This window comes from Aplysia californica, unplaced genomic scaffold (genome assembly GCF_000002075.1).
Source record: "Aplysia californica isolate F4 #8 unplaced genomic scaffold, AplCal3.0 scaffold00031, whole genome shotgun sequence".
Taxonomy (NCBI): domain Eukaryota; kingdom Metazoa; phylum Mollusca; class Gastropoda; order Aplysiida; family Aplysiidae; genus Aplysia; species Aplysia californica.
In genome coordinates, this window is record NW_004797301.1 from 899652 (window position 1) to 926974 (window position 27323).

At 39.3% G+C, this 27323-nt stretch overlaps 2 protein-coding genes across 3 annotated transcripts in view; one reads left to right on the top strand and one right to left on the bottom strand.

Moving 5' to 3' along the window:
• Nucleotides 1–8511, top strand: part of LOC101852380 (mucin-6) — a 24553-nt gene extending 16042 nt beyond the window's left edge. For both annotated transcript variants that reach the window (XM_005091503.3, XM_005091504.3), the window contains exons 8-9: nucleotides 159–1813; nucleotides 7397–8511. In XM_005091503.3, coding sequence (XP_005091560.1) covers nucleotides 159–1813; nucleotides 7397–7519 — 1778 coding nt within the window. In that variant the 3' untranslated portion in view covers nucleotides 7520–8511. The remainder of the gene's footprint in view (nucleotides 1–158; nucleotides 1814–7396) is intronic.
• An 8723-nt stretch (nucleotides 8512–17234) lies between these two features.
• Nucleotides 17235–27164, bottom strand: LOC101852751 (ADP-ribosylation factor-like protein 6-interacting protein 4). The gene is made up of 5 exons (XM_005091505.3): nucleotides 26709–27164; nucleotides 23592–23752; nucleotides 20426–20546; nucleotides 19786–19855; nucleotides 17235–19051 (listed from the first exon to the last, which is right to left on the bottom strand). The coding sequence occupies exons 1-5, from the start codon at nucleotides 26999–27001 to the stop codon at nucleotides 18998–19000; spliced, it is 699 nt and encodes a 232-aa protein (XP_005091562.1). The 5' UTR covers nucleotides 27002–27164; the 3' UTR covers nucleotides 17235–18997.
• Between the last annotated feature and the right edge of the window lie 159 nt (nucleotides 27165–27323).

A 27323-nucleotide genomic window follows, 5' to 3' on the forward strand; every position in this document is an offset into this window, starting at 1 on the left:
GGTCGATTGTGAATGTGTAACTTGTAACAACTGTGGGGTTTAGACAGCTGGAGTATAACTGTTTGTTTATTAGTTTTTCTTTAAAAGATCAAATTGCTACTGTCCTGTAAATGTGCAAATGAAAATCTCATACAATATTTTGTTCTATTTGCTTTAAGGTGCAAGGTCGTCAGCGGGCATGTCAAAGAGTCCAATCAAATCTCATGGGGGTTCGCTTACCTCCAGCTATCCCATGATATCTGGCCACTTGGCGTCCACACCCAAATCTAAGACATCATCTCACCCAGTGCCAGCTCTACCGAACCCCACACGTAGTGCTGGACTTCCTGATCATGCGAGCTCAGAGTTGCTTTCCTTTGCTGGTGCAGTCCAGTCTCACTCCTTATCAGCTACACCTGTCAACTCAGCTTCTGATCACACCTCTACTCAAGCGTCCACTGCCAAGGGTCGAAAGGGAGAGGAGGCAAAGGCTGTGGTGAGCAGAAGGTCTTCAGCTGGAGCAGCAGCAATGGCAACACACACATCGCCTTCTGTGGTTATAAACAGTATACCCAGCTTGCCGCTGTCTGCAACGATTAATCTGACTAATCCAAACGCAGCCTTCTCTTCAAGCCTGGGCTCGCCTGTTAAGACCTTGAACAATTCGACCATGCTCCAATCTAATCTCACGTTCCTGCCACCTCAGGTCAGCGGCACTATGGGCACCGCACAGCTTCCGTCTGAGGCAAGGCGAGGGGAAGGGTTGATTCCAAGTCCATTGAAAATTCCGACAGGCTATAATGGTTCAGGGGATGGGAACCTTGTCAGTAGTAAACCCAACTTGAACCATCTGTCATCCACAACCACAATGCCCACTCAGCTCTCTGCTGCTCATTTAATGGAAGCAACTCTCCCCAACTCAAAAATCCTTCCAGGCATCTCTGCATCTCTTGCTTCCCTGATACGTACGTTACCCAACAGTTCCGGGCTCTCACCCATGGGTGTCTCATTGGCCTCGGCCCCTGTCACAATTCCACCCCAGGATACCCGGGTCAAAGGTCACTCAAGCAGTTCATCGCCGGCGTTGATCAGTTCCCAGCCGGCTGCGCTGGTCCAGCCGGCTGCTGTCAAGACAGACTCGAGTTCCGCTTCAGTCAATCCGCCTCTGACGTTGGCCAATAAAAATGCAAGGATTGCCACTCTTTTAGCAGCTCCTGCAACTCCCAACACACCGCTGAGGCCGCCCACGATGAACGTCATCAACTCCCCAGGCGCTAATCCTGTGTCTATCTCACTGGCAGATGCTCAAAAGACGATGGCCTTGGCCCCGACCCTTTTACCTTTGGCCGTGTCTTCAGCTCCGAGTCATGTCGCGCCCACTGCATCGATTTCCTTGTCGGATCCGCAGAAGGTGATGAGCTTCACCCCAACCCTCCTCCCCCCTCACCAACAGCTGTCTGCTGCTGCTAGCAGTGCCACACCCACCGCCTCCATCACACTGTCAGATACTCACAAAACAGCCGGGCTGGCTCCGACAATCTTGCCATTACCTTTAGCATCTGGCCCCCATACCACAGCATCCTCATCAATAATCTCCCCCGGGACTCCCATACGCTTTTTCGCACCTCTGACACCTTCTTCTATGATGGCCTCGCTGGGCAACGGTCAGACCCATCTGATGCCGACCGTGGTCCAGCTGGGTGCCTCGGGACCTGTGGCTGTTTTGCAGAACCTCATCCCGACGGGGCCCCACCCTCTCCTGGCCCAGCCAATCATCGTCATGACGACACCCAGCCCCATCACAAGCACCAGCCAAACAATGGCAGGGACCAAAGTAACCACAGTTACTTCCTCCTCTCTCTTATAGCACCCTCTGTACTCTGATTGTATCTTTTCTATTCCGACTTTTCTTTCCTGTTTTCTTGTCATCTTCTCCTCAAGAAATACATCGTGGATGCTCATTATTACTGAGTGTTAAGGCCATGTTAGATTTGTGTGGTGATTCAGGAAAGCCTTTTTCGCTGTAATTTTTGTATCATGCTCTGAGTTGAGACTATTCCTACTGCAATGCTGATAACTGCTTTTACCATGTTGAATCTCAGTCAATTTAACTCAAGAGTTATGGCTTTAAAAAAATTTTCTTGAGCACCGTAGATGACTAGATAGTTTGTTTAAAAAAATTATATTTCCTTCAGGTTTGGTGAAAGATCTTCCTGAATCACTGCAAAATATAGAACATGACAAATGTGTTATATTAATTAAAAAGTAATTTAATTTCTGTTATAGTAATACTATGAAGTGAGTTAAATTTTACTCAACTTTTGACACAGGTCATTATAGTGGAACTTGCACTCCCTCCCACAGGGAAGCTTTCCATTTTTGGAAAAACTCTTGGGCAATTTTAAATGACTGCAAGACTAGTTCAAGGACTCTTTATTTGCACATTAACTCACTCAATCCCCTGACTGAGATATCTCGGTCAGCTCGCTGGCTGCGTCCAATCCCACGACCAATATAGCTAGTTTTATAGTTTGTTCCGTATACTAGTTATTTCGTTACGGGAAACGGTCTCAAGTTTTGTGTACGGCTACTTTATACTTTATTATTTCCACGGCCAATTCTGCCTAGAGGGGTGCCGGAATTTTGTTTCTACTGTCATTACACTCGGAGAAATCGCGCTTTTTTATGAAGGCACTTTGAGCTTGTTTACACTGATCAGCTGAGCATGTCTCACAATCGATTCTCTCTGCCTTTCTCACACATATTTCTTTTTTTTATTTATGAAAGTATTCAAGTCTTTATTATTAATGGTATATATAGATCTAGACACTCACAAGCATATTCTGAATGTCACATCGTAGGCTTACTCTTGCTCATTTGGCTGTGGAAAAAAAAAAGCCACAAAAATGCCAAATTTGTACAACACCCCAAAGCAAAGCTACAAACGCTACATACTTCAAATTTGGTTTGTTAAAGATCCATCTCAAGTGTACTTTGTGCCAAATTTCAAAGCAATTGGATGATATTTGCGGTTACCAGTGGGCCCTTACATACGTGCCAAAATGACCGGTTTCTGAGTACAGTTTTGGGAAAAACTCCCAGGATTGAGTGAGTTAAGAGCTCATCGGTGCCACCACAGTTATCCCTTTCTTTCAAGTGGTAAAAAGACAGTGACTGTTTGTAAGGGTTATTTTTGTGCCCACTCATTGTTTTTACGATTTATTTTACAGTTGCAGCATAGACACTTTACTTTAAGTTTTGACAGAGGAACTTGCCTAAGTCTGTTTCCACAATTTTATGCTTTACCGGCTGTTTTGCTGGATGATGCAGATAGCCCGCCAGTTCTAGGTCATTCCTTAAAAAAATAAATTTTTTACTACTGTCTGAGCATGCAGGTTCACTGAAAACTGCACAAGCTCACAGCAGGGTGTATGCTTTGCTTGCGTTTATGTGACTAAGGATTGGTGAGGGAAAAGAGGGGTTTGTGTGTTTAGCAAGGTGGACTTTATACTGTGTCGCAGACAATCATCCATTGTCATAGAGAGAAAAGTGGTCATCTGAGACAGGTTGCCCTCTTGTGCAATGTAATTATACTTTCATGGGTCTCGATTTAGCAGTTTTCTGCTACTGCCATTTCCTCTGCTAAACTCTGCTACCGCTAATGCGCCACCACTTTCTGTACATAATCAAGATTGTAAATCACGTTTGGTAAGTGATCCTTTTACTTAAAATTATCTTCCAAACCCTCGAATTGGTATGAAATATCCTTGCTTTGATAAATTTATGGTTTTTATTTCAGCATTTTTGGGCTAAATAGTATATCAATAGGTCTAATGGGTGTCTCGCGAAAATGGTCTTCTGTTGCGATCACACGGAAAGTTCCTTCTTTTTTTAAAATTCTGAGTTGAGACCCTTGTACGTAAGAAGAAAAAAAAAAAAGCAAGATGGGAAGGGGTTGTTTGGACAGGTGATTGTCTTGGATAGGTGATTGTCTTGGATAGGTGGTTGTGAGACTGTTGAAGAAAAGTGTCCAATGGTGGGGTGCAAGTGTGTTTGTGTTCCGAGGAAGATAAAAGGTAGAGGGCTCTGGGCCGAGGTTTTTTTTACAAAGAAGGTTGCCTCCATAACCCCCCAAAAAAGTCTAGCTCTTTCACCGCTTCAAATTGTTTCAGCAGGCCATCATCTCTGTTTTATGCCTGTTGCTGCAGTTTCATTTTTCATGGATTGGCCCTTTTGTTGCAATGTATACTGTAAAGGAAAGGTTTGCATCACTTGAGGAAAGGAGTATTGGTAGGAATAACCTTAGGGGTTCTGTTTTGCTTGAAGAATACGACACAAGTCTCTGGATTTTGTAGAAATTTTTTTTTAATCTGGAAAAGAATCGGAGATGGTAAAAAAACAAGGATCTTTCTCTGCATTTTTTTTACCTTATAATAATTACTAGATCTATTTACTATCATTTTTTTTTTTTAAAACATTTTTTATACCAAATTTAACTTAGTAAATTTCAGGGGGTTTTCCTCAAAATCCAGCTATATCAGTGTCAATGTGGTATGGAGCAACTTGTGAGGGGATGGGTTATTTAGTTTTTAGTTTTAATAGAGGTTTTACGGCGCTCGCAACTGCACAAGATCATATGAGCGCTAGAAGATTAGAGCTTGTAAGGGGAGATAAGGACGATGGGTGGAGAGAGTGGACAAGTGTTTGTGCAAATGACCACTCGTGTACGATTTCGGGTCACCTCTGAGTAGTCTGAGTCTGTGTGGAAAGGAGGATGCAGGAGGTTGGCCTTGAATGTGTACCTGTACACAACTGTGGTGTTCTGACATTGTCATTGAGGCATCGAGTGCGTTGTTTGTGTGTTTTTCAGGACTCCTAAAGGCATTGGTTTGGTTGACAAAAAAATTTCTGTTAATAAGTTTCAAGTAAACCAAAGGAGTAGGGAAGCATGAGCTGTCATTTAGTAAAAACGTTCGTTTTGTTAAGAGATTTTAATTAACGCTTATGAGGACATAATTTAATTTTTAGGCCTATATTCACGATTGGTCTTTCTAAGTTAATGTCTTTAAAGAATATCAGCTATACTATACTATTCTCTTTGTATACGGCAGGAGATTTTCATCTGGAATTTAATATATTGTCATATATAGATATTACAATCCGCTTTTTACGAACATGTTTATAAAAATTGTGATATCTTTTCCAATTAATCATGACATTTCATTTAGCTGCATTTGAACATTTCAGCCTTGAATCCCAGAGAAAATGAATGAATACATAAATACAGTGAAACTTGCATTTAATAGCAGAGTCATTGGGCCAACCTGTCTGTTCGTTGGATCGTGAGTATTTGTTTAAAGAAAGAGTTGATTAAAGTGGGCAATTTTTTTTTTTTCTGATGAAAGGACATCTGTTCTGAATATGTCACAAAACAAAATGTGAAAGAACCAATGGTGCCCCAAAGTGCTTGCTTGCCGTATGAGCAGTTGCTTTTCTTGGCACAGCCCCTTAACAAAATAGGGACTTGCATACGTTTCACTATTTTTGTCTTTCTTGTGAACCACATCACAGAACTGCTTTGTCAATATCTTAAAGTACAGGAGTTCATTGTCTTTTCAGTTTACATGTTTATTGGTCCACGGCTGCTCTGCTCATCTAATTGTCTTTCAAAAACATTGTGGATGGTTGACAGGTGCTCTGGTGTATATGTAGACTCAAAAATATTGACAGTTCAGAGAACACATGTTCACCACAATTTTTGGGGGATTTAACTTCATACATTTTATACAGAGGAAATATTGGTTCCTAACATAAGAAATGTTCTTCTTTGTTGATGTATCGAAAGTTTCCTCTAGTTAGACATCCTGAAAACTACTAAACTACCCTATTGATACAGTAGACAATGGGTTGGCGAAACAGGTTCTGTGTAAAAGCACAGTTCACCCAAGTGGACATCTGTATCGTATAACGGATTGCTGGTGAACTTTGCATATATACTGTAGGGCTAGTTTTGACTTGACCTACCAGATGTTTGGTTCTGCAAATCTGCCGGTAACTCGTTACAAAGATAAATGTGTATATCTGTTCGATAGTTGGGCTAATTTTTTATGACCATGTCTCTGCTGATGTTTCCAAGTCCTGCATGCTTAAGCCTGCCTTACACTGACAGTCTGACTACAGAGGACGTGTGCTGACTGCCTATAACACCTCTCCCGACCCCAGGTCCTGAACATGCATTGATGCGAAAGATTGCTTCCGATTGGTGGCATAAGATGGCTTTGCGTATGTGGATGGTCGGTCGTTGTGTACAGTGTGGGATGCACATAAGCATAAAATAAGTGACAGTGCAGGACAACTGATGGTCCCTCGGAATAAAGTAGATATTGTGGGAGAAAAACGTGTGAAGCTACATCAGTGAGGGCTGTTTGTTTTGCAAGTGGCTTCGAGTCCAAGTTTGTCCGTTTTAAATGTTAATTGAATATGGGGTATCTTATTGTTTGAATCAAGCAAGAAAAAACAGAATCCTCCCTTCGTTGTGTGCGAGTTTTCACTGAGTCAGAATTTGTTGTATCTGAGTTGCACTGTAGTAATTTATAGGACAGACTGTGGAATAAGTACGGTACTATTTTAAAGAGACAATGAGCATGTTTATGTTGATACAGGTACATTATAATTTTACTGACATGTATGTGGCATTTGGGATGAATCCGTAGTCTCTTGTGCATGTGATATGTAAGATACTTACTAAAATTTCCTGACTATAAACTGTAAATGCAGTATTCATTTCAAGAAGAAACTTTGCCATTCGCAGTTTGTGCTCAGTGTATGTGAAACATGTTGACAAATACTGCAGAGTAGCCAAGAGGAGAGGGAAGATATTTAGTAATTTAGTGCCATTGGGTTCTTGCCTGTTTACCATCTCTTTTTGTTTAGTAGCCTATGATTTATAAACATCTTTACTGTTCGTATCATTGAAAGTTATATAATCATAGTTACTCCTCTATTATTTTGTCATCACAGGAACTAAGTATGAGTTGCCGAGAGGTGTCTTGGTTAGATGCGCTCTTACTTTGTATGTTTTGTTACTCACAACTCCAAATTTGCTCTTTGGCACTTATGAAAAGATAATAGGAAGTTCATACCCACACATGTCATATCTGAAATTTATTTATTCGTGACTTGGTCGGTTATTTTTAAATAGATTACATTAGATATTTCTTTTGGCTATATGTATTGTACAATGAGAATGTGATGGACAATATCATCTCTGATCACCTTTTGCCTTTGTTGATATAGTCTCCTTTTATAAACTCACTTCGATTTTATAGATTTGCACCAAAGTTAACTTGATTTATATTGTTATTCTCATCAGTCGAATAGGATCTTGATGGTAAGCGTGTAGGTTTTCTGTCCACAGTTTTGTAGACCCCCTTCTCATGCCTGGACAGCCATCAACAACATTCGGCCATTTGGTAGAGAGAGAGAGTACCCGCTAGAGTTTGGAAAGCTTCCACAGCTGTGTGAGCGAACAACTAAATAATGTTTGGCTCTGCAGTAATCTCCCTCATGGTAAGGTGAAGAGGAAATGTGCCAAGTCTGCATTCTGACATGTGGTAGCATTGTTATGTCACAGACCTACCAATCTATCCGATTTTTAAAAAAATTCCCAAATTCAGTCAGACCGCATTTTTTCCTGATAACAATGTCATTTTTCTCGATAAATTCAGCCACAGAGAGAGAAAAAAAAAGTTCTTTCCTAAAGTTACAACACTGCTGTTAAGGAAGAGCAGGAAAAGTATTTTCTGTATATGTAGCGCTTCAAAAATGATAGTGGGTTTCTTTTCCTAGGTGCGGAGTCTTGTTACTTTGTCCCTTCTTGCTCCTATCTTTCTGTGCTGGTGAACTACAGTATAACACGGATAGGTTGAACACAGAAGACTTGAAATTACGCCTCTGTCGAACTGTGCCTGAAGTCTTTGAGGGTTTTTTTTTTCCTTCTTCTTTATCTTTGTAAGATGTCCCTCAAACTACCAACGAATTCGAGCCATCTGTGTTATACTGTATTTGACTTTTTGGTGGTAAAATCAGCCAAATGATACACATAGCTTTAACCTCTTCAAATGTTTGGTGGGATTTTACGACATCAGTCTGGGAGTGAGTTCCAGCTTGAGGACGTTTGACTAACAAACGTGATTGGGGTCACATTTTCCTTGTTTCTCTCTTTGAAAAGTGGTAATTTTTCGCGACTTCAATCACCAGAAAGTTTACAGGTAATGAAGAATCTGACAATTGTCCTTAAAATGTTAATACACGTTTTTGCTCTAACCTAACTGGACAATGAGTGGGAAATTCACTTTTTCATATTTATGTCTATGTTTCTTGCACTTAAACGCTCTTCATTTTTTAGATTAAAAATCACAATTGAATGTTTACACTGTTGTGGGACAAAAAAAAATAATTAAATAAATAAAAAAAGATGTTTACAACTGAACTTTCAACAGCTCAGTTTTATTCTACTTCTACACAAAAAAATCTGTTCTGAATATTTTGGATCTTTGACTTTGAGAGGAAGAGTTGAAGTCCACATGAGTGGTCTGTGAACTAGTGTATGTGTTTCACTTCTATGGTATGTATCACTGCATCACATAATATATAGTTAAAGGTAGTATCTCGCCAAAACATTTCGCCCATGTCTGACTCTTAACTGTGTATCCGCCAAATTAAGTCAAACGCTTTCTTAAGAAGAAAAATGTAATTTCTTTTCTGGATATCTTCCAGGCTAACTCAAAATTTTGTGTAGTATTCTTTTTGCACTTTAATCATTAATATCACTAATAGTATTGTAATTATGATTGAAATATAATATTTATTTCAGAAGAAAGAAGTGTTTGACCTAATTTGTTGGATACACGGTTAAGGTCGGACACTGACGATATTTGTTTGTTTACTGTATGTGGCAGCAATGTGCACTTTGACTAGTGCAACAAAACATTCTTCGCTAAAGGCTTCTTGGTGCTTGACTTAAACCGTGTCCTATTCTGATGTTTTTGTAGTCTGTTTGCTTATTTATTTTATCATCTAGTTCTGTGGGACATCTTTTGTTCCCCATCCATAATATTTATTGTAATATCATTGGATCATCTTAGTTTTTGAGTGACTGTGAAAAGAGCGTGTCTGTATGATGAACTGCAATATTTATGAGTGCTTGAGAAAAAGAGAAATACATTCTAGCACGCACAAAGGGAACCATTTTCAAGTCTTTAATTTTTTGGGTACATTTTATTCTTTGCATTTAACTCACTTGCTGCCGCACGGAATCAGTTTGGACAAAAGTGATAGTCAGGGTACTGCCATTTCAGAAACACCTTGGTTTCGAGTTTCCTTTTTTTTTCCTTTTGTGTAAATTACCCATTGTGTATCAGGGATATGTAACTGCTGTCCTTTATGAGTCGATTCAACATTGTTTGGGTTATATTTCTTGATAACTGGATTTTTTAAAACTTTTTCTGGACCACGAGAAATGCAATTTGGCACCATGGCGAAAGAATCTTGCAACTTTTTTTTAGCTTTTAATCAATGGTGCGTGTCAGTGTCAGATCTAGAATTATTTAGTGCTGAAGAAGATGGCAGCGATAATGACCCAAAATATATATCGAGTTCAGAGTTTAATAGAAGCTAGTAAAAGGCTGAAGGGATTAGTGTCAGTGAATGTTATGATTTAGGCCTCATAGTAATGTCATTAAAAATACAGAACTTTTTTCAAAAGTTTGACGCATTTTCAAAAGATCATTAAATATAACTATCAAGGGTCTTTAGAATTTCTTTTGCATTGTGCAGTATGTTTTGTTGCCTTTTGCCTGCTAAGTTTCATTGTTGGGTGATGAATAAGGTCACAATTGGGTTTTTTTTAAAGAGGTGCCAAAGAGCTTGGCATTCTTTGGATGTTGAGCCACAAAGTGTCTGGCAGCTAGTGAGTTAACTCACTTGCGACTGGGCCCTTTCACCAGTCACAAGCGTTGAAGACTGGCGTTTTTGGGGGTATTTCAATAAATCACCACAACTCTCAGAATTACCCTATTGTAATCATTTTTTGACTCAGTAAAATAACATTCAAGCTTAATCTATTACAAAAAACTAAAGTTGTCCAAGTCTAATACTTTAATTTGTATGATTTTTTAAAAATTGGCATGAATTTGATTTTCCGAAAAAATTCCAGGGACGTGAAAAGTAGAATGAAATTCACTGCAACAACAAAAATAAAAGTTCAAAGTGTTCTGGTTTGATTTGTATACATGTGCGAGTGTTTGGGGAAAATATAAAAGCTGGTCTGTGCATTGATTCAGACCCATGCACTGAATTACATGAGACAGATGTACGGCACGTCGTTGTGATTTCGTTGCGCGAAAAACAACACCGGTACTAGTGCTAGATCTAGCCCTAGAACTACGACTCGGGCCGTGTTCGGGTACATATCCAGGATCCTAACTATTAGACACATCATATTCTGAGACACTAGAATTAGTAAAACGCACAGAAGTATAGAAAAACGGTGTAATTATGTGATTCTTGTTCATGCGACTTCTTCGACCGTTACTACGACGCGACTGTCGGATTACTATGAGCTGTATAGAAAAAACAAAGCGCGAGTTTCGGTCTGTTCAACCCCAGTTGGGGTCACTGTCCTTCACCTTCAATAACTTAAAAACTACCGGCCCCAGAGATACGAAACGAAGTCTAAGTAGCTCAGGCTTGGCCAAACAAGGGTACGAGGCGGGTCTCGCGATCCGTGCGTGATTTGTAGAGCGGAAAAAAAAATTCAAAAGTTGGTCACACAGGGCTTGTGAGACCCGTCGCGAGCGTCGCGGCGGGGGTCACGCAACTGTTGTGTGACCCGTCTGAAGTGAGTTAAAACATGTGCACAACGAAACTTCATAGAAATGAAAACATTTCTACATGCCGACGATCTCACTATGTGCGTGTTAGACTGTGTGTTCCATTGATGAGGTGATATGGCATGCTTCAGAGTGATTTACAAGCTTGTAACATTGTGGATGGTAACTGCCATTGTTTGCTATGCGTGCACTTGTGATAGAATGAGATTAGACTGGGGTCTTTGTCAGTGGTAACAGAAAGTCTTGGTCTCTTTCATGACATGAACAAATGTTTTATATTATATAGTAATGTAGCATATAATGGATGATTGTATTATTACCACATGGAAAAATTTGAATATCTGGCATTGCTGTGATGACAGTTGCTGTAGATGTGTATTGCTGTCTGTCTGTGTGTGTTGCTTTTGAGCCTTTGAGGTCAGTAGTGATGCTTCACAGAAATGGGTAAGGGAGTTTAGGGTGCAATGACAGCAATAATGTAAAGTAAAAGGCTTATCAAATTTTGATCTGTTGGTTTTGGGGGTTTTTTCAATTTCTGATCCAGGGACACATGTTTTGATCACTCTTTTGATGTGTAAAGTTATGAGTTTTATATTTGGTCTCTACACCTCCCATGTGATGCCGTTTATGTGTGTGTACTATGTATTGGGGACTGTCATGGAGGCGCGGAGCCATCCTTTCAGCTCATTGCACCTTTTGCTCCCATTCCTGTGGATGTCATTGAGGAAGTCTTTGTTGGTACTTTCTACTTCTTTACCAATACTCTCTCTCTTTCTCTCTGTTCTGTCTGTCTGTCAGTCTCACCTTTTCCATGGACTAAATGATCATTATTGTGTCATTGTGCCTCTGATTAACTCAAACAAATTCCATTTCCTATTATGTGTTTGGGGAACGCATGGCCTGTGTCAGCTAAACTGCTATCCCAGCAATGTAGTAGAACATGGTGTAAGTATTGTACATTGTACAGGCCAAGCCAGATAAATGTTAACTGGATTTGTATATTTATTGAAACTGTGTGCTGTTGAAATTGAATCAACAGTAGCTGTTATTTTTTTTTTCTCCTTTTTTTGTTCTTCTGTGATATTTTTTTAGGCCCACATACTTCAGTACTTCATGTTGCAAAAAACAAAAAAATAGAAAAGCATTGAATTTTATCTCTGTGTTGAATGGGTTTTTTTTCAATTGAATAATCGGTGGGTTCCGGTTCAGGAATTGACCATACAGTCGAGGCTCTTACAAAGAACTCGGAAGTGTTCTGCTCTTGGAAGGATGGCTGATTACAGAGATAAATAGAAGGAGCTTGTATGTGGCCTTTACCCTGCCAGGGATGAAAGGCATTGATGATGAAATAATAATTATTGTACAGTCCGTGCCTGCTTCAAACACGCCGGCATAAAACACATGTCGGACTGAAGCACGCCGAACGGCTCTTACCGAATTTTTGCTGTATAAATTACACGCCTTTAACTTTAAGCACTGTAAACTTCGGCTTCGGGCACGCTTCTCAGTCAATACTTTCATGATGACCCATCGAAGTTCAAACTCCAGTCTATATTTGCAGCAGTGAGTGTGTTAAAAGAAACACGAAGAACGCAAGTGATGGAGACACACACACGCGGAGAGGAAGGTAGAGAGATGCTCACAGCCTCGCACATGGGCATAGGATCTAGCCTAGGGCAAAACTACTCACAGACGAAAAAAATACTAAGTCGGGGAGAAGAGAAAGGGAGGCTGGCTGCAATTTCACCTTTGCACCTTGATCGCTATCCGATAATCCTGATTATGTATCATGCGCGAGGTGGGATGAAGGGGGTGGTATGAATGTGGCACAGCGGGCAGTGGTAAGCACATTCAGTGTGTAGGCCTAGTGTGCTGTTTCGTGACTGGCCGTCTAAATTAAGTTTTCCTTTCCCCTTTGACCACAAAACGAAATAAACCATGGCGGTAAAAATGACAGCGCACACTTTTGCGCGACCACTAATTACGAACAAAGGGAAACTTTCTACATAAAAATCACCGGATTATGACGATGTCTACTCTGCTTCGCACTCAAGCATGCTTATGCTTTCTCCCGATGACTGTGCTTAAAGTTAAAGCCGGCATGGACTGTACTGATGATGTGCTTTTTACTCCTGCAAATGAACAAACGACAAAGGATCGAATTTGACATACGCCTTTTAATCATAGAAACTTAATTTTTGTCTTCCTTCCTTAAGACATATTGCCCAAAGCAATTACCAACCAACAATATTACTATTACAGGCAACACAATGTTTAAGGAAGAAGCAAAGGGTGGCAAATATAAATACAAGGAAAAAATGCTCCAAACTAGACTATATTATTAACATATATTTAAAAAATGAACGTTTGAGCAACAAGACTGCAATAAGCAAACAAAAACAATTGTATTGTGCTCTGATATTGTCAGTCAACTTTTGTGATGGGGGAAGGGAAAGGAAAGTTTATTTTTTTGGCCATTTTAATTTTAAAAAACCAATCCTAACAGTAAACGTAGGAGAGTAAGACAAGCAATCAACATGAGCTTCAAAAAATACAATTTTTAAGGGATACATATGTCATTGAACAAAAATATAATGAGAAAAAGTATGACAATCTTTAAAAAAAATAACAAGGACAAATAAAAGGCTAAATAAAACCAGCAGTGAATCGTGCAGAATGTGAACTCCACACATGGCATTAAAATCAATTTGACAGTGTTTCAATCCAACTTTTTCTCTTTTGAGTTCCCATGCTAAACCTCGGGGGCAGTTGAGAGCTCGATTTTGAAATAAAATGCCTGTTTACCATTTGAGAGTTGTAGTAGTACACTTCTGTTGAACCCACTTGAATTGATCCAGATCTTTTTTGTAGGGTCCCACTAGTCACAGCACATTTTCTTCTTTACGGATCCCAACTGTTAAGTTGAACTTCAGATGAGTTGATGATCTATTTTTCACTCTCCTGACGACATCAACTCACCTGTGGTATCTCTTGCCTTCAAGGAAGTCATACTGTTCTCAGCTATATATTGACATACAATCTAGCAGGCACATAGTGAACACACACATGATAGTGAGCAGATTTTCAAGTCCCAAATACTGTCTGAGTTGTACAGTCATTAAATGAAAACTTAAATTTACCCCACCATACTGCACCCGAGGGCTATTTTGAACAGAGGAACCCTGACCGCCAGCCTTGCTATTCCCCCACCTTCACGATCACCCCAAGGGTGGCAGTATAACAAGGTTTGACTGTACACAGTATGTTCTGTGTGTTTAAAACACATAGTGAAATTTGTACTTAACTAAAAGATTTTCGTGTCCCACTGATTTGACTGTATGTTCTGTGTTTTTAAAACACATACATAGTGAAATTTGTAATTGACTTAATGATTTTTGTGCCCCAATGATTTCGTTAAGCACACGCTAGACTCGTTTGCTTCACTTTTGAATACAGTACGCAGCTAGCCTGGGGAGGTCCCCCCCCAAAGATAAGATATCTTTGACATTTGCAGCTTGAAATAGGACCCCAAATAGTGGAGGGTTTTTTCTTTTTCTTTTAACTTTAACAAAAAGACTACATTCAAATTCTCACTATCCAAGGACCAGAGGAGTGAAACCATTTTGAATCTAACAATAAACCTCTGATAGTCTCCCATGCCAGCCAGAACAGAATCAGACTATGTACTTCGGCAAGAGAAGCCAACACTGTCTCCTGAATAAATCAATGAAACCCACGAAAACATGAACATTAAAATATCAGTACGCAATGACATAGCTCAGACTGGTAATTGGAATACCAGGGGGAGGGGGAGTTTTACTGAAAGTATTTCAGTGCAGCTAACAATGAAAATAGAAAAAGTGTTTATTTATCACACCTGACACAGTTGATGGAGGTGTTAAACCTTTTCCATTTCATATTTTTCATACCTGATACAGCAACAAAGTCATTCATAACTCTTTTCATACATATATGTACTGATCTCTTTCATAACATTAACACTCAGCAGCAGATCTCTATCACAACCTGACAATGATTATGTTAAAATAACAGCTCATAATTCTCGCATGCTAGAAACGTTTTATAAAAGTCAGGATGCACTCTCTAATATAAAAACTGTCTTAAGAACACACACTGCAACCAGTAAAAAGCAAACTGTCACAAATATAACCAAAAATAATAAAGTGTAAGTGTATAAGTTATGCAGAAAAGTGCTACCATGTTTTTTCTTAACATATTTCAAAAGAAAATGCTTTTTCCTAATTGAACTAACAGATGGTCTTTGATGGTGTCATGCTCTAACTGTCCTGTTTTTTGACAATTTTTCAGCAAGCAAAAGAACTCCACAGATATACGCCTAAATGATGAGAGAATACACTGTGACAATATAATAATATGTAGATATATATACAGTATAACGCGAAATGCTCGAATTTGTCGGGAGAGGTCTCTGTATTTTTAAGTATCCATAAACAGTGTTATGGCATCGGCTGTGTCAGAGAATCAAGGGAAGCAACAAAGATTGGGTCGGAACAGGAACAAAGGTTGTTTTTTTCGACCATTGTCCTAGATCAGATAGGATGGATTTATGCTGTTGCCTTGAATTTGAAATTTGACAGAATCTGAAATTGACACATTGAAAATGAGAAACATGATGAGCTACACTTTCCAGTTTGATCGGTAATGAGCCTACAGATACCAAGACAGTTTAATTACGCGGGTCAGTGTGAGCAGTCTCTAGTCTTCATCAATCAGATGCTGCCTTTTCAAATTTTTCAAAACATAAACAATTTGACAAGATAAGCACTACTGCTGCGAAACTTGGAAGACAACAAAGACCACTCCTTCCACCCGCTCTACACAAGACTAACTAGGCCTAGGAGGACCTAGGCACGTGCCTATTAACATTATTTTGTCTCGAGTGCACTTCAAAGGACATTGACTTTGAACCTCTACGGCGGAGTAACTAGTTTGACAATTCCGTGTTTGTGTTCAAGTTTCGCGTAATTTTCTTACAAAGATAAAGAAGAAAAAAATGAAAACGGGGCCGCACGCACAGTTCGACGGATGGATGATTTCGAGTAATCTGAGTGTTCTGCTCTAACCAAACAGTGTAACAGAAAGAAATAGATAAGTCTCACTAGCATGCACATACAGCAAGGCACAGAAATCTTTTCCATTGGGTAAGAATTTCGCTAAGATGTGTTTTAACTCACTTGCGACTGGGCCCTTTCACCAGCCACAAGCGTTGAAGACTGGCGTTTTGGGGGGTATTTCAATAAATCACCACAACTCTCAGAATTACCCTATTGTAATCATTTTTTGACACAGTAAAGTAACATCCAAGCTTAATCTAATACAAAAAACTAAAGTTGTCTAAGTCTAATACTTTAATTTGTATGATTTTTAAAAAATTGGCATGAATTTGAATTTCGAAAAATTTCCAGAGACGTGACAAGTAGAATGAAATTCACTGCAACAACAAAAATAAAAGTTCAAAGTGTTCTGGTTTGATTTGTATACATGTGCAAGTGTTTGGTGAAAATATAAAAGCTGGTCTGTGCATTGATTCAGACCCATACACTGAATTACATGAGACAGATGTACGGCACGACGTTGTGATTTCGTTGCGCGAAAAACAACACCGGTACTAGTGCTAGATCTAGCCCTAGAACTACGACTCGGGCCGTGTTCGGGTACATATCCAGGATCCTAACTATTAGACACATCATATTCTGAGACACTAGAACTAGTAAAACGTACAGAAGTATAGAAAACGGCGAAATTATGTGATTCTTGTTCATGCGACTTCTTCGACCGTTACTACGACGCGACTGTCGGATTACTATGAGCTGTATAGAAAAAAACAAAGCGCGAGTTCCGGTCTGTTCAACCACAGTTGGGGTCACTGTCCTTCACCTTCAATAACTTAAAAACTACCGGCCCCAGAGATACGAAACGAAATCTAAGTAGCTCAGGCTTGGCCAAACAAGGGTACGAGGCGGGTCTCGCGATCCGTGCGTGATTTGTAGAGCGAAAAAAAAATTCCAAAGTTGGTCACGCAGGGCTTGTGAGACCCGACGCGAGCGTCATGGCGGGGGTCACGCAACTGTTGTGTGACCCGTCTGAAGTGAGTTAAGTAAAAAAGATATGTGTGTTAACTGTTAAATGTGTAAGAAAAATTGCAGCTGTCCGCTGCGCGTGTGCTTCCTTACGGTGTGTGCTTGACTGTAAAATCAGGTTTTTGTTGTTCAAAAACCACTGCTGAGGTCATGTCAGCATGCACTATAAGTAGCATTCAATACTGTGGGATGACTGTAGTGTCATCTACTCTCATTTAAATCAAATGGGATTTTTTTTTTAACTGAGTAAAAAACTTTCAAGAAACAAGTTATATAACAACCTTGAAAATGAGATATATAGTCTATAATTTTTACATAGCTAGCTAAGTTTCAGGTCCCGAATTTTTCCTCATACATTATTCTATGTATTTATAAAATTAAAGCACGCATATTAAAAATTCATACATAACGAAAAGATTTCTGCATCCCATCAACTTCGCTATGTGCCTGCTGCTAGACTGTATACTATATATAAATTCTTTGCATTTATAACACATACCTACAAAATTCATACATAATGAAAAGATTTCTGCATCCCATCAATTTTGCTATGTCTGTGCTAGGCTGTAGTATAAAGTACCGTCGGATGACTTCTATATCTGGTATCTTTTTTCATAATTCAAATCCAAAGGTTTTTTTTGGCTTGTTAAACAATTTTCAAGAAACAAGTTACACAGTCAGAGCATAACGCCTTCGAAAATGAGAAACATGCACATGTATAATATATAATACACACATAACTCACACAAGGTAAAAGATAGGCCAATCTTTAAAAAGCATCCCCTGCAATCTATAGATAGGTCATCACCTGAAACATTTTGCAAACTCAACATATATAATATGTCTGCTGTTACTGCATAAATGAGAACTTTTAGTCAAGTGTCAAAGGTACACCACAGTTCTCCCATTCAAGCACTTTGAGTGAGGACCCATTTCAATGTACAGTAAACATTGATAAATGGTAACATTGAATAATAATGTTCCAGTACTCGCACAGTAGCGTCCACTTCAACCCAAATCTGCAGGACTACCAGACTTCCTTTGGTTTAGCCGAGATTTCAGTTTTGAGAGGGTTGCTTAAATAGCTATCATTGTCAACAGCGTAGAGTTGGGAATGCTGTGCCTGCGATGAATTTCACTGTTTGAAAGTTTTTCTTCTTATCTAACTCTTTAAGTAACAATTTGAGCAACACTGCGCTTCTCTTCGACACTGTCAGCCTGCTTGATTTATCAAACAAACAATCACACAAAACAGAGGAAAGAGTAGATAAGCACACAGTTTTATGCTCTGCACTAGTCTAGAGATATGAAAAAAACTCAATGCCAGTAATGTTATAAAACACACAACATGCCCTCACATTCTCAGATATATGGCCCACATGAACTAACTTCACAGAGAAAATAGGTCATGACCAAACTAAGGTTGCGCGACAGATGTAAATTCACTACCATTGCTTCACTAGGCCTAAATACAGTGTGCAGGGCCATTGATGTATGTGATAAACATAGGGAAACAGTACAGAAGCGATGCTTCTCTCTAGCCGGCCAATCGACACACGCACATTCTCATGTCTTTTTCTGTTGTTTTGCTACCCACTCCGTTGGACATGATAATTTCCGCTAGACTACTTGATGGTTGCTGTTGACGATTTTGTTAACATAACCATAAAAATTCTTTTCGGTTTAGAAAGGGGAGCATTTTGGTTTACCAATAGCCTTCTTACCAAGACAAAGAAAAAATCTAGAATTTTATGTTCTTTCAGTTCTCCGCTGTTTTCGGATTAACCTTGTTCAGTTCAAGTGGAATCCACTGTACGTTGCTTGTGGTTCACTTAACATGACGTCAGTCAAAGGGCTGCTTGGATAATAATTTATGTAGTACTGGCACATCACAGCAAACCAACAGCACTTTGAACAAGCCCAGTGCTTCACATACGTCCTGCCATTTATCCACTCAATGACTTGTGCAGCAGTGCTGGAAGATCCATTCAAGTATTCTGTAACTCACAACAAACCCATTCGTTTTGCATAGGAATGGCCATCCCCCTTGGTTGCAGTCTGAAAAAGTCCACATAACACAATTTACAATATTATTATCAAGTTTCAAGTACAATAAAAGTTTGCACTGCATGCATGCATACCAGTGCAGTGAAACTCGCATTCAGCAGACTAGGACTCAATGAAAACTCAGAACCAATGAAATGAAAAGGAGAAGAGTTTCCCATTTTATTAATGCATTTAAATCAATGAAATATTTCAAATTCATAGCACACATAAACAGGAAAACCTGGACTAGAAGAAGTCACTTGCAGAATAAACACACACACACACACACATACACATACACACCCCGCTAATGTGGCTTCTTCATGCATTTTTCTTCCACAAACAATTTTTTAAAACTCCTTTCCAAGAGACTGTCGATCAACTTGCACCATATCATACCCTGTGCACTACGACTAACCTATCAAACATACAGAGTCATCTTAAGCGACCAATCAAAAGCCTTCTTTTACACTAAACATATGAAAGTAATGGAGTGCACTATGGGCCAACTTCTTTAGAGGAAATGAATACAAACTTGGCATCTTTACAAAATAATTGAGTCAAACTTTCTATTTATTTAGTTGTCTCCACTCTGTGACACCCACTGACAGACAGGACAGGACAGGACAGGACAAAGGGAAAAAAACTTGTGGCAGTCAAGGCAGACTTTCCCCTCAAACAGACAAGGGACAAAAGTTACAGCTACCAAAGAGTAAACTCTTACGTCACAAACTCAAAAGACTTACCTTATTGATTTCCTTGTGCCTGTCTTTGCTTACAATTTCTTCTAGAATTTCGCCATCTCCTTTCACCAACCTGTACAAAAGTGTATGACATGATCTTTTAATGACATTTCACCTACTTGATAAGTGACCAAAAAAAAAAAAAAATTTTTTTACATTAAATTGAATAAGATATTTTAAATGCTCGTCACGTGATAAACACTTACATTTTAAATGAGAAGGGTGAACAGAAAGAAAAGACCTCTTTATTCCTAGTTTACAGAAACAAGTCCAGGAAAAAAACATCTGTAAAGGAAAAAATGAAATTGAAAATCACACTGAACAAAGTTAAGAAAATATCTTTACCTTAATGACACAAACACACTATTGCTGGTAGACACAGATATTTTCGAAAAGTAATGACGTATGAAACCATACTATATCAAATATGATCTGCAGTACAGTGTGCAATAGACCTGCAATAAGTGATTAATAGCAGATGACCAAGATGCACTAGGACTTCACCAAATCAGTAATCAGTTTCCCATCCTCACTACTTCTCCCCCATCTGACAAGACCATATTTCGCTGAAAGAGGTTGGTTACCAGGGCCATTCAAACCACATAGCTCAACTTCTCCTAAGACTTTACATCTTTCTGCTGACCTTTCTCTCCCAGTCTCATCATCATAGACACGACGAACGACACTTTGTTGTCGTTCCCACTCGTCCTTTGTCATCGGTGTCATTGTCCTAGGTTTCGGACCAGCCTTAGGTCCAGTAAGGACTGAAAAAGATTTGTGAACATTATGAGTTTAGATTGCCAGTATGGAAAAGACAGAGTAAAGGCAACGCAATGCAGCCAATCACTAAAGTATGTTTGCTTCATGTTTAACAGGCTTCCCCTCAAGCTGAGGATTATCACCTTAAGTCAATACACTACGCCTCATGGTTTTCCTTTCGGATTCTACCATGCTAAGTAAGTTTCATTTTCAAGACATGAAATTTCAACTAGTCAAAATTTGTTGCAGCTTAGCTTTTGGAGTTTTGAGGTTACCTGTTTTCTGTTTTCAACTTTGATGTACTGTAGTTTTTTAAACTCTTTAACTCACTGTTAACTCATTGGAAACGTTTCCCGCAGTATTTACGAGCACCAATATTTTCCAGAGAGGTGGTTCACGCACCCCCTGCACGCAAAAGTTTAGTATTTTTTCCTCTGTTAAGTATGCTCGCAAACTCTGCATGAACCGTATCTAACCGTGTAGCCGACCTTTCTTTCGTTTCATCTGAAGTTTCACCGAAATTGGCAGGGAACTTTTTGAATTATCGAGCAGGAAGAAAAGTTACTCACACCCAGGCCCTATTTTCGTTTCTCTGACTGATGTCCGTTCTTGCAACACTTTGTCAATACGATGGCAGCACGTTTAGTTGTAGTAAGAGTTTTTCGGCACTTGCAACACAATAAGGTCATATAAGTGCCGAAGATTAGAGGTGTTACAAGAGAGTAACAAATACAAAAAGGAAGGAGGGGAGAGAAGGACGATAGATGTTTGATAGGAAAGAAGAAGCAAAACACACCAGAGCACCCGCCAACCACCCACCCAAAAAAAAAGGAAAAAAAAAAAAAGAATGAGAGATCAGGACGAGAGATGTTAGATGATTGATAGGAAAGAAGGAGCAAATATCAAGGACTTGAGCTGACTGCGTCCTTTCCTCCCTTTTCACAGGTTCATATAAATGCATGCTCCGTATAAACACACGCTAAAGAGCCCTCCCGAGCACCGTGCGTTTAGGTGGAGACTACTGTAAATTGTTCATGTAATCTAATGACAGTAAAAATAGCCCCGAATACCATCTTTACATGACCGTACAAATAGCCCCGAGAACCTTCTTTACGGGACCGTAAATATAGCCACTGCCTTTGACCTAGGAACATCATGTGTATCAGTATCAGTAAATGTATTCAAGGGTACTACACTTAAAGTAGAATCCTGGATTCTTCAAATTAAAAAATATTCTTCAAATCTTTGAAAACAATTGAAAAAGATTGAGAAATAACATTTTTACAGGCGAAAATCTAAAAACGTCGACATCTCCATCGGAATCAGCTTTTTCCTAACCCTACCCCTATGTTTTGTCGAAAAACATTTGTAAATGTGAGAAAAAAGTCAATAATGCTGGGCTTAGGGTGGAATGTGTTAAGAAGATGCATGTTCAAGATTTATTACGACAAACATCTCATGTCTTTGGAGTCCTCCAGTGCAGAACACTAGGGGACGGCACAGTCCCAGAGTAGATCTAAGCAGCGCTATGGGACAGCGCAATCCCCAAGTAAGCAGCATTAAGGGATTGTACAGTGCCCCAGTGGGTAGCAATAGGGGACTGTACAGTCCCCTAACAACTTCCTTTTAAAAAGAACAGTGATTTCTCTGTAAAATCTTAATGGTATGACCTAATCACACATTGCTTGTTTAAGACAAGTAAAAGTTCTGCATAATATTAGTATAACAATATCTGCATAAGTCAAAACAGTTAAGTTGTGGCCCCTTTTGTTATCGTTACTCTTGGATTGTGACATCATCTTTATGGACTTAATGCTCTTCGGACTGTGCTCTCAACAATTGTTTTTAAAAAGTAACAGTTTGAAAAATGATCCCCCCAAAAAAATCAAGACTACAGCTCAGGCTGAGCAACTCTTTTTACGAGGGATGTTAATTAGAGAACAGAATTTTTCTAATCTCATGGACATATCAGGCTTTCTTTCTGTAAATAAAGTGAAACAAAGTCTTTCAAAAGAAAGAACTGAGAATGTTTCAGCAAGAAACCCTTCTGATTTTCTATTTCAAGCGTCTTACTCTGTGTGCTCCTACTTGCCTACATAAAAAATTTATGCATAGACCTTTTTATTACAGTATTGCACAAATCCAGTAATAGAGCGAATAAAAAAATTATCCAGAGCAACTACTCGAGTAATAACATACCGGAAAAATCTTGAGCATGTCAAGAAATGTTATCAAGACCTACAATAACAAAACACTTAACCTTTTTGCTGCTGCGCCCATAAAATTTACAGGCCTGAACCATATAGCGTTATGGTTGTGGGACAGTGACAGAGGCTGTTTTGATACCAATTATAAGAGAAGTTACTGCTGAAACCTTGTAATTATTATTGAGGTACCTCCCCCCCCCAATTTGAAAGGGTCAGGTTCAGATTTTAGGTCGAAGAGAAGATTAGAACTACCACACAAAAATAATTTACTGGCTGTAAACACAGATGGGCTTACATGTATATATACGGATTGTATGAGCATTGTATAAGGTAGAAAAAGCCTCTTGCCACTTCCTCTTTACCTGCAAACACTCACACAACATGTATTCCCCCTTTTTTGGTCTCAGTTTATCACTACTCGAATGTGTGTTGTTTATGTTGTTTGGTGATTTGTTTTTGGCATCATGTAACTAACTTCAACTTTTCTACATCTATCTCTCAATGAAATCCCCCAAAACTGTATCAATAGAAATGTGGTTCAATGTAAAATGTACATGCAGAAATTCCTGAGGAAATATTCTTTTTTTTAAAAAGTTATGGGAGGTAGAGTGGGGTCACCCCTGAGCAACCTTGGTTCATGAGATTTTCCTCTGGCACAGGGGCCTATTTACCTACGGCATTGAAGGGGTTCAATAGAAAAAGCACTTCATGTATTTTGTTAAATGGCTTTGACACTATCTTTAGGTAAATATTTTCACAAAAAAACCTATAGCAAAAGCAAAGGAAAAACAGTGAAAGTATAAAATGAAATATTCATCACACACAAGTTCATTTTGCACTTACTGTCAGGAGGTTTTCCGTTTAAGGGGGCAGGTTCAGGCTCTGGTTCTTTCTCAGGATGAATCTTCTTCTTCTTTTTATCTTTCTTTTTCTTGGCTTTCCTCTTTTTTTTCTTTTTTGGAGGGGGTGATGATGATGATGAAGACGAGGATGAAGATGAGGACCTTTTGAAAAATTTAGTGGGGGAGTGGGGGGAGGGTCAGCATAAGAAACGACTTTTCATGGGGGGGGGGGGAGGAGAAAATTTAACTCTGTACTAGAGGTTGAGAAGAAGTGAAGAGCTAGTATTTAAATTTGTAATTTATTCTACATTTGTGAGATCAGCACAGAGTGTTCCTACAAACCACAAGTGCTATAAAGTAGACATAATGATTTCTGACAAAGGCAAACTACAGCCAGCAGGCCAGTATCAGTCTGGTCCGCAAGTTGACCCAATAATTATCAATTATGAACAATAAATGTCCATCTTGCACATTAAATTTACGGGGGGGGGGGGGCTCGATACTTACGGGACAACATTTTTATCTAAAGACAAACTGAAACAACTTTTGTCACAGGCAGTAAGTATGAGACAAAAGATTCATGTTCAACTGTTGACACACTTGATTGCATATAAGCCGTTGCCATGGAAACGGTGGCCATCTTGAAAATTGGATGGACAATTTTTTTGGCCACCATTTCTAGTTTTTAACTTTTTTAAATTCTGTAACTTGCAAAATATCACAAATAGATAGTTGTTTGCAGCTAGCTATTTTGATTTTTGACGTTGTCTAAGTTGGGGATATTGAATTTAATCTTTAAAAAAAAAATTTCGGCTCGAAAAAAAATTCTAAAGCAAAACGTAAAAAACTAACACTACAAAAACTAAATCCAAGAACAAACTATTTTTCTAACTACATGCCAAATTTCAAGTCTCCGTGTTGGAAAATATTTTTAAAAAATATACATGCAAGCAAAAAGTGGTGAAAAAATGTGTTTTGAGAAAAACAAGGTTAAACATAGAATAGCAATGCCAATCGGGCTTCCCCGCGCCGCGAAAATTTGGTCCCCGTTTGCGGGCGATTTTGTGGACCCGGCCGAAGCGTAGGTGACTAACTTTGTCAACCTCGGTCTGCTCTATTTCCGAACCAATCCGAATGAAACTCGGCAACAAATCAGAAAATAGGGCAAACTAATGATATGTGGACGTTGAAGTTCGTACACATAAATTAACCTATACTTTCGGTGTCGGGAACACTTTCATATCGTGTACACCAAAAACTATAAGGAGTTTGAATTTCAACGCCGAGATGGTAATAGATCTATCTATCCTCTATAGTGTGCTCAATTTTAAACGTTCTGTGTCAAGTAGTTGTTTAGACCCGATCATAAATGCATGACTACCCCCCCTATCCAAAGCGGCTTCGCACGGAGACCGGCCATTTTCCCCTCACTCTCGTGACAAATGTATGTGACCTACAAATCCCCGCATGACTATTCCGCGCCCGTTCATTGGTCACTTGAAATAGGGCAATGGCGGGCGCGCGCATCCGGTTGTTTTTCTCTCTATTCCCCTGTAACATCGCAATGGGGGTATTCCAAGGCGAGGTTATCTCGTCTCGGGGTGTTCGCGTCTCAACGGGGAAAAATAATTTTTAATTGTACGGCATGCTAGATTGAATTAACTTATCTTTTACAGTTGGCATAAAAGAAAATCTTTTACTGTCCAAGATTATCCTAAATGTATTTGCGTGCTGTGGCACGCAGAGCCAGGCTCATTAACTAACATACGATTACAGGATTATAAGAACAACTGCAAGTATCATACCTTCCATAATTTAAAATGGTCAAAATATGAATCTTATCCCCCAAAAATGGGTGCTTTTCCGGTAGTTCCCACCCCCCTTTTTTGAGCCTAGAGTGGTGTAGCCCCTGCGCGTGCGCCTTCTCGGTGCGTGCACTTTTGTTTTCCTTTGTTTTTAGCCTCAAATTGCGTTTTTGCGTTTGATTGAATGCGTCAGTGTGTGCAGCAGCCATTTTTGTTTACTTCCATCACTCGTTTGCCGACAAGGGACCATAGAGAGTGTTTTTATCAGCTGTGGCAAGTTGACATTCAATGCTGACCTGTGAACTAGTTTTTATGACCTATTTGCCTCTGATTGGTTCAAATAGACTGTGCGCGCCCCCTAGCTTAAAAAATGTGCCTACTCCTTCCTTGAGTGTTTCACGTGACCTTTTATCGAATTCTATGCCAAGTTGTATTGCGGGTTTCGGGATCGGGGGGGTGCACGCGTTGTGAAGACTGAAAAAACTCGAGTTTTCTCTGCGCGTGCACAATGAAATATATAGTAGAATACTAAGAAAAAAAGTAGACTCAATTTTAGAGATTATTTGGTTGCAGTTTGAAGAATGTCATGGATGGTGGCATGTGGACTGTGTGAAAGATGGAAAGATCAGAGGAATGAGTGATGAAGAGTAGGAAAATGTGGATTTTAGTTGTGAAAAATTCTGTTTGATTTTTTTTCACTATGTATTTGAACTATTTATACCCCCTAAATTAAATTAGTTTAGATTCTAATTAAAATTGCCTTACTTTGCTTCTAAAGTGACTTGTTATCTTCCTGTGTGGTCATTTAATGCAGTAATGTTATCAGATTCCTCTTCTTTTGGCTTTCAACGTGTATATATGGGTGCACGCACAGTGAAGAATCCCATGCACGCACTGAGAAGAAATGCACGCTCAGTGAAGACAACACCCTAGGTTGGAAAAACTGTTCGGCACACAACGTTTAAGAAATCTGGCGACTATGAGCAAGACCATTTTATAGGTCAATAGTTTCTTGAATGGAATAGCTAAAAACGAAAGTACAAAGCCGGAAATGGCGGAAAATACGTTCAACGATCGCGAAGTGCACGCGTACCGGCGACACCACTCTAGATGTAGATCAAGAATCTCGTCTATATGTTTGATGCGCGGCGAGCTAAGATATCAAACCTAACAACTCTGCAAAACATCAAATTATGGTAAGATTCAAAGGGGCATGCCCCCCTGAACCCCTACTCTTAGGGCTAAAACCGGCAAATAACAATTGCGGGGAGGGAACTCCCGAAAAAGCAAAAAAAAAAGAATCTGTTTTTTACCTCTTTCGTTTTCTCTTTTTAGAACTTTTTACAGAACTTCTTGACTTCCTGGTTCCTTTGCTACTCACTGACGACGTTGAGATACTCTGAGTTCTTGGTCGTCCTTGACTTTGAGAACTAGTCCTAGATCTACGTGTGTCACCACTGTCAGAGTCTGAGCTACTGCTACTTGTGCTAGAACTTGATGAACTGGACGAAGAACTGCTGGACGATGATGACGAAGAATAGCGTCTTTTCCGCTTTGATTTCCTCTTTGATCCCGAAGATTTTTTCCGTGATTTCTTCTGAGGCATTTCAGCAGAAAACAAGCCCTCTAAGACGTTAAGAGCGTTTGACAACAATGAAGCATTCTTTTTTCTGAACTTCAAGTACCGATTTTCGGTAAGACCTTTCTTTCGGTAAAAACGTACTATAGTTTGGTTTTGCCACACTGTAAACTGTAAACAGGAAATGGACACGTGTGGTAAATGTAAAACCTATCGTACGAAGCTAATACTCAAAGTATACTTAGAACATCTTATAGTATATTTACAACAGTGTAATGACGTAAATCTATTTTTAAAATACAAAGAGACATTTTACTGTATTAAAAAAAGCTCTACGACTGACATATAT